The sequence below is a fragment of the Buceros rhinoceros genome, unplaced genomic scaffold, assembly GCF_000710305.1.
Source record: "Buceros rhinoceros silvestris isolate BGI_N320 unplaced genomic scaffold, ASM71030v1 scaffold17440, whole genome shotgun sequence".
NCBI lineage: Eukaryota > Metazoa > Chordata > Aves > Bucerotiformes > Bucerotidae > Buceros > Buceros rhinoceros.
In genome coordinates, this window is record NW_010391465.1 from 14,294 (window position 1) to 22,766 (window position 8,473).

General features: G+C 47.1%; 1 protein-coding gene across 1 annotated transcript in view; it reads left to right on the top strand.

The window, feature by feature from the left end:
• VSIG1 (V-set and immunoglobulin domain containing 1) overlaps positions 1 to 8,473 on the top strand; it is a 20,623-nt gene that overhangs the window by 1,491 nt on the left and 10,659 nt on the right. The window contains exon 2 of the mRNA XM_010141848.1: positions 1,637 to 1,797. Within this exon, the coding sequence (XP_010140150.1) occupies positions 1,637 to 1,797 (161 nt within the window). The remainder of the gene's footprint in view (positions 1 to 1,636; positions 1,798 to 8,473) is intronic.

Consider the following 8,473-nt stretch of genomic DNA (forward strand, 5'->3'; position numbering starts at 1 on the left):
CCTGCTAAAATGGATTTCTTCTGAGAAAGGTTACAGCAGTCAGGCTCTGTGGCACTCCTGACTCTAAAAACAGAGATCATAAAGGAAATATGTGGAGCAGATAACTGGGAAATCGATGTTTTCAGTAGAATGATATTGTGTTGAAAGACTATAGCTTTAATCCTACAAACAGCGGAAAATAAATACATGTAAACCTGGAGGTATTACTGTGGCAAGAAACTATCATCCTCCGGCCAGCTCTAATTCTTAAACCTGAGAACAGTGAATTGAGACGTCTAAAATCATGTTACATGGCTCTTACACTAGATCGCAGTAAGGACGAAGCTCCTGTGACCTCACAGGATGAGCAGCTAGCACAGGGATCCCCTCTTTCCCCAGTGCAGGTTTGACATATTTAGGTCGGTCTCCAGCCTTCCCTGTGAGACTGTCTTGACACATACTGTAAATCTGGCTGCAGTTTAAACCCGCTGTTCTCATCCTAGCCACCACCATGAAAAGTAGATTATTCCCCTCTTCCTTGCAGTGAGCTTTTACTACTGAAGCCATCAAACAAGGACAACAGACCCCAAAGATGTCAGACAGGTTTGCAAATTGTAGCAACTGATGAATCTCCATTATTTGCATGGTTAAAATGTCCAAATAGATTATATTTCTTTTTATAAACAACGTTTTGAGCAAAATCCTCTTTTGGTGTTACTGGAAGTTCTCCTTCAAACCCCTGAACCTCAGACCTTTCTTTCTGACAGCTCTGGCTTTGTTGCCGTGTGTCGCCACTGCTGTACCTGGTATGGAGGACAGAAACAGATAAATACTGTGAGATGGTGCTCGATTCCTTCCATTAATGCGGCTGTGTCGCCAAGACTGATTGCAACGTTATGGGAAAGGGCTCACAAGTTGTGCTTGCTCCCTTCTTGCTTTGAGCACAGGAGAAAGGGTTGACCATGTTATCACAGAATTTCTTACAACCCACATAATGAAAGCAGTTCCAAAAAGCTTAGTTGGATGTTTCCAATGGAAAACATTGGAAAAGAACAGCTTCTGCACGTAAGCCCTAAGAAACCTAAAGCAAAGCAAAGCACTGAGCAACAGGAAAGTGGAGGAAGGCCACTGGGCTCCAGCCTCAGGGAACCCAACAGTGCCACTGAGTCCAAGTCAGTACTAAGAATGTGAGACAACAGTGCAGGAGATGGTGATCCACGATAAAGGAGATCAGACATCTAAAGGAATAACTGCTGAAAAGAAAAGGGGCAAGAAGCATGTAAAAGAGGGCTAGGGACAGCTGTGAACGAGCGTGCAAGGAGCAGGAGAGCACCGCGAGTGTGGAGGAGAGGGTCCCTTTAGCCACAGGCTCTTAGTGAGAAGACAAGTCTATGCCAGTGAGAACAAGTACATGTTTAGGAACTCTGCTTTTGCCGAATATTATTTGTTTTAAGGGCACGGGTATTCTGGGGGATTTATTTGCTTGTTAGCTTTTACTCACTCCCAGCTTCTTATCACTAAAATTCCCACACAAAGCCCAGGGGAAACTGTTCTGGAAAGGAGAATGACTCGACACGTCCTACGGGTTTCTTTGATACTGGGGGAGCAAGGCGCTCCCACACAGCTCACCTCTCCTCACCACACTTACTGCCCACAGGCCACGTCAGCAGCATTGTGGTGACCATCCCCGAGAAGACAGTGAACGTCACTACAGGTGGAAACACAACCCTCCTCTGTACGTACACGAGTTCTGGACCGCTGGAAAATCTCTTTATTCAGTGGAGCTTTTACAGTGCCAAGGAGAGCCAACAGCATATCGTAAGATATTTATTTATTATCAGTATGACGTTTTATTTAAGATAGCCTTAAGTCCTCAAAGAATCCTGTTACATTTGATAGTGTGCTCCTCACTACAGACCGGGGAGACAGGTAATGTTGGTGTTTGCACCATAAAGACAAGGGACTGGGGTGCAAAGAAATTTAGGGGCAGATGCACAAAGTTATCCAGGGTCCTAGTTCCTGCTGGCATGCCTGAGCTCCCACAGAAACTTTGGAGAAGGTACAAAAGAGACTCAGATGCTCAAACGACTTTCTCCGAGTTGCACAGGAATTGTGAAGCATAGCAAAGACCAGGTGTCCAAAAACCACACAAGCCCTCCAGCCCCTGGACCAGCTCCCTTTTCTCTTGTCTGGCAGATATTTCCTGCCATTGTGATGGCTGCTTTCCTGGTGAGACGCCCTTGCCTATGATGTGTCCCCCACTCAAGGGTCAAATGAGAGCTCCTTGACTCAGCCGCTATTTTATTAGGCAGCTCAGTGAGAGGAGCAGCACTCAACAATAGGCTATCGGCGCAGAGCGAGCAGCGAGAATTTTGGCAGGACTCCGCAGAAATTTGTCATAGCAGGAAATCTGCCACAGTAAACTTGTGTTGGTATTTCGCAGCATCCCACGGGTGTCATTGTGGTAGCAGAACAATTAGAGATCAAAGGCAAATGGTCCCTGCCCTTCCTGAGAGCCCAAGAGGCAGCAGAGCCAAACAATATCTCACTCCAGGGGTGTAACGAGACCATGTGGCAGGTTGGAGTATCAGCATGGAGTGTGAAGGACATCAAGTACTAGCCAGTTATGTGCTGTAACCACTGCCCGAGCCTCTCACGTGGCTGCAAAGACCTTGCAGAGCAGCCTGGTCTGCCTGGAAGGAGTCTACTCAGGGGCAGGATGTCTAACTTCCTATACATCCTTGCACCGCTGCCCAGACCTCGAGTGCTACCCATTAATCTTGTGTTATGGTGGGGAAACGAATCCACGAATCTCCCTCCAGGCACAACACACCGGGTATGAGTTCCACCGGCTCAGTGCTGACAGGACTCAACACCTCCTGTACAAGAACAAATGCGGGTTAGGAGTGTTACTGCATCCTTGAGAGGATGACTGCGGTTTCTTTTTTCATGCTCTGGTGTCGAGCTTGTGCCTGTTAGACAATGAACCCCTCTCCTCTCCCATTGTTTGTATCCTCACATCTCTTTCTAGAATCCAGTCCTCCTGCCTGGTGTCACACCTGAGAGTTGATGTAAGGAGACTTGACTTAGGAGAGGGTCTTAGTCCACACTGATGGATATTCTTGCCACATTCACCGAATTCCTGATAATATCAAGTTAGGATGTTGGCCATTGCTGATAGAGTTATATTCTTTACTTGGTTTTTCAGTTATGGCAGAATTAGTCTGTAATCTGCAGTACGTCACATATTTGTCATTGAACAGCAATAGCCGGTATGTGAGAACTAGCTCACCCTCCCGCAGCCCATCACAGCCCCAGCTACCGACTGTAATTGTGCTGAGCACAAACACTGGGCCCATCCCAAATTCCGCCTCTAGCTGAATGCCACCGAGATGCCTGACTAATTGTGTGAACAGTTATTACTCATCGTTTGCTTTTTACAAGTCAAAACTATTTTATTAAATGAAGAACCATTCACGAAGGGGTGGTAGCTGCAGGTTGCCCAGGTACAGTGTAGGTAGTACAATATATTACACTTTTGATCCAGTGCGTTACATCATAAATTTTAATCCCTTGTCCAGTGGAAAGCAGAGCACTGAAAGAGGATCAGGCTCAACTCCTCCAGATTTGGTTAGAATCTCTCTGTTTTACTCATGTTGCATTATCCATGTTGCAAGCCAATAAATTCAGTACATTTTCTGTTCACAACCCGGAGAAATAAGCAGATTGTAGTTGCAAGTATTTTAGAGAGAGAATCAGCTTGTTTCAAGACACCCAGGAAGGGAAAACCATTTGTAAGCTGTGACCAATGGTGAGAAAATACCCCCTGAGGATCACGATCATAAAATGCTGTGGGTGGTTCAGGATACGCTCAGCAAGAACGAACTGAGGGGAGGCTACTAAATGCCAGGGGAACCTCATGGATTAATCCCTCCAGCACTCGCTCCCGGCTTCTGCAGCTCCCGCCGCAGGGGAAGCCGTGCCTGTGAAGACAGCCAGACACTATGGGGAAAACTGCATCCGTTTTCCTCCCTATCCAAACTAATTTCACGGTAAATTCCCTTTCACACCACACCACACCACACATGCATTTGTAGTGGATGATTTGCATTTTCATTAAATCAAGGCAGTTCAGCCTGGAGAGGCCACGGGTTGGTGACTAATCCCGCTCTCCTTGAACATCGAAGGGAAATTGCCCTTCGCTGCCGCACCGCTTATCGCTGGCTCGGGCACTCGGCGGGGCTCGGCGGACGCCCCTCACTCCTCCGAGCCTGCCCGTGTGCCTGGAGGGTGCGTGTGTGCGCAGAGCTGCACGACTGGGGGACGGCTCTTTTTCAGATGCTGTTGGCAACCCACTCGGTCCTGCATCACTTGACCCTGTGGCCTTTCACCACAATACGGCAATTTCTTACCATTTTGAACCTATCCACCACAAAATTAATCATGCTAAGGGGATGGGAAAATATGGTTTAGAAAGTACACAACACGGCTGCACATGAAATTGGATTTTCAACCCCCCTCTGAACCCACTGCAATACAATGCTGCTATTTCCATCTCAGACCAGTCACTTCTCAGAGTTTCAGAAAGAACTGAGTGCCTGCACGTCAAAAATATATTTAATATGCTGGTAAGATGACACAACCAAAAGAACTGAACAGACTGGCACCACTTCTTACTGAATACCAGAACAGCAGCTTGCATTTTAAGTGGGATAAAATTATTTAATTTTATGAGATATTTAGATTCTTCTAAAATGTCACTAAAAATTAAATAGACGAGCAAATGCTTCCTTATACTTAGCACATATTGTCCCTGAAAAAGTTTGTTGAAAATTCTGGCTTCATCCAAAATGTGCCATTTTGTTCAGGAACTAAATGTATAATGTTTTTAATTTCCAGCTTTTAAAGTAGAAAATTTCTGCCAAGTATTTTTAAGATAAGAGACTTCAAAAAGAAAATTGCAGAAAATACATCTTTTTATCCCACCTGCCACAATTTTAAACGTTCCTGGCATCTTAATAAATGTGAGCTGTCTTGATGACCCTTTATTCAGGGTAGCTGGTATCTTTGCAACAGTGAGATTGAGCAGGGGAAAAACATCCTGATTCTAATAAATAATGTTTATTTATATAATAGGGATATAGAGTGGCAGCCAACAACAGAGCAAACTGCAAAACGTTAGAGTCAATTAAGGTGAGTTTGTGTCATTAAGACGCCTTTGGCTTGAGGCATTAGTGAACAGGAGTTTTAAATCACTCAATTTTAGACACGATGTATAATAAGCACAGAAGCCACAGGGACCTTTTTAAAAGTCACGTCGGTATTTTACACCGACACTTTGCAGTGTTCTGAGATTCACAGGCTCAGGTGCAGTCCTGTCGCGAGGGAACTCAGCAGCACCAGGGTCGGGATGAGTGCCAGTGCCAGTTCAGTGCCCCGGAGGACCCAGCCACAGCCTTTCCCTTCCCTCGCGGCGAGGCAGCGCTGCTCGGCTCTCCGCAGCCTCGCGGCAGCAGCTTTGCAAAGCTGCCTCGTGTCTTCCGCAGTTTGTTCTGGTGTTTTCACATCCCGTCCCGCGCTGCCCACCTCACCCCGCGCTGGCACAGGTGCGCGGCAGTTACAAGCCGCGGCAGTTACACCGGGGAGGATGAAATACCACCAACAGGCTGTTCACAGGCTGCGATGGAAGGGGAGGCAGCAGGATGGCAGGTGTTTGCGGGGCTGTTTTGAAGGCTGTGCAGCTATATATAGTGTGTGAATACAGCTCTTTTTGCTAATTGCAGCCTACCTCTGCTCCTCTCCTGAGAAGTTTCTCCACTGGAAGTTATTGCCCTCATTTGAACTAAATACTGTAAATATCGACTCACGGAAAACAGGATGTGATATGCATTTTTAACTTTTCTTCTTGCCATTTACCCCTTAGCGACATGACTTTTTAATGATAAATTTAGTTTTTGAATAATAACTCCCAGCCAAGGATCTTGAGAACTTTCCAATACTGAACTCTCTATTTTACATATAGAGAAGCTGAGGCAAACACTTCTTCAGCTCACCCTGGGTGAAGGAACACATCATAGCCTGGCCTGATTCATGAGGTGAAGTCTCAGCTCCTGCTAAGATCGACATCTGTGCTTCATTTCATGCTCTGAGTCACTTGGCTGGCCTTGGTGTAAAGCGCCTAGGTAAATGTTTGAGAGATTGAAGCCTGCTGTTGACTCTGCGCAGGCGAGGCTGCAGCCTTGCAAAGCTAAACACAACTCCTGAACCTAAGCAGGGCCACACCTTGAGCCACCCACACTTAAAGCCAGGGAAATTATCCGAGACATTGCGTGGCTACCTGAGGTATGGCCAGGGCAGAATACTCGGCTGAAATTTTAAATTCACTAGATGAGTAAAGGTTATGAATGACTGTTAGACTTCTCATGGAAATATTATTAAAAAAAAAAGAAGCTTGAAATGTTTGCAAACAGTGACATTGACACTGCCTTGGTAGAACCACTGATGGGCAATTGAGGAGGAAAGCGTCAGCGGCATAGAACAGCAAGAATATCTTATTTTATATGTTGGCTTTCACCCTGCCAGAGCCCTGTGTCCACACTGAGAAACTATCGCCAGCAGACAGGGGCGAGGAGGGTTTCGCTCCCTGCAAGCCACAGGAGAGGAAGATGGTCTGGCCATGCCCTCTCAGCCAGCCCTGCAGGCCAGCTGGCCATGTCTTCACAGCAGCGAGCACGCTCTGTCACGGTGTTCAGGAACGGTGACAGCGTGGTGGAGCCCAGGGAAGGGAAGAGATGAAAGGAGAGCGATCTGAGCACAGCTGGGTCTGCTCCTTTCAGCCTGAAACCCCGAATTCAGCCCACCAGCAGCCCCAGGGGCGGCACAGCTCTGCTGCCCACCGTAACGCAAGGCACAGGCATGGGCACTGGGCTACCAAGTGAGGGCGGGGAGCCAGCCAGCCCTGTAAGTGTGGGGCTCCCATAGCATGTATGGAACAAACAAATTCCTCCCCATGTAGTATGAGCAGTTCCTGAGACCCCACCTCACACGTGCAGCCACAGACAACCGAGATCATGCGCTGCAGAGGCTGTCGGTGCTGCCAGGTACAGGGCTCAGGAGCAGAGCAGCCTGTTCCAGCCCACGAGCAAAGCACCTCCTGAAGCAGTACAGGAAAGCTTCCCAGAAAAGGCCTCTCTGATGCATGAGCATTTCTTTTTGCCTAGAGGTGATCTTTTAAAATTGAATTTTGTCTGGTACTTAGGGGACTGAGCAAGCACTGAGAAGGAATGGCTTCATGGAAAGCAGAGGCAACAGCTCCAATGCAGAGGGACGGAGCCCCTGTTGTCATCTCACTGGAGTCCGAGTGACTCCCTGGATGTCACTGGGATCACTCTGGGCTGTCTGGGGTGACAGTCTGCAGAGGGAATAAAAATAAACTGATATGCTGAAGCAGACAATAGTGAGAGCACAAAGGAAAGGGGAGACAAGTAGAAAACGATCAGGCTGTAACTGGGGTGTTTGGAGCAATCATTTGACTTCAGTCGCAGTTTGCCTAATTTTAGGTAAAATTTGGAAAGAAGATTGTAATGCATCTATCTCAGTGTTGAGAAAGGCTTGAGACATCTGCAAAACCCGCTGAGCAGAGGGCAGCCCGCCCTCGTCAACAGCACCAGCGGTTCTGAGGGGGAGCTGTGGAGAGGAGAGGCCCTTTGGTTTTGGGGGAACATTTAAAAATCTCATTTAACTCTCAGATCAGCACATTTTTACTCAAATACAGCGTTCCCCGTGTCACGGTATTCTGAGTATGGATGAAAAGTCAGTCAGTCAATGTCAAAAGATGGTGTATGTGACAGATGCACGGGGAAGATGTAGCTGGAGACACAAGGTAAGAAAAAAATCCCCACAATCTTAAGGGAAAAAAGAGCTAAATAGCTTCTACTGCATTTATGCTGCTGTGAGACCTGTAATCATGTTCTGGATTATAATTTTAAAAGTGGCAAGCACATAATTGAGATAAGCTAAATCAGGGGCATCACTCAGAATTTTTAACTTGCCCTACTTTTTACTGCATTTTCTTCTATCAAAATTGTTTTGGGTGTAGCTATTGGTTTTTTCCCATGGCTATTCTAGGTGGCTGAACTAGCACCTTCAGGAATATTCTACTCGAAGGGCATCTGAGGGGCATGTCCACACACCAGCAGCCCCTGGGCTGAAAGCGAGCAAGTCTGGACAGCCCAGATTTGGGGCTACCTATTCTCATAGCAAAAAAAAAAAACAAACCAACCCCAAACCATCCTGGCTGTGCTTTCTGTAATATAACAACGGATGTGATGGGTAGGGAGGGACACCGAGCTGCCTGCTGAGCTGGCTCCCTCTCAGCTGTTAGCTCCTCGTCCCAGCCAAAACCCATTCCCACCTCTCGCTTGGTTCCTGTCTCACCACGAAGGACAGGGTACAACCCAGTGTAAATTCAGGTCTAATAATACCTGCTGAAGAG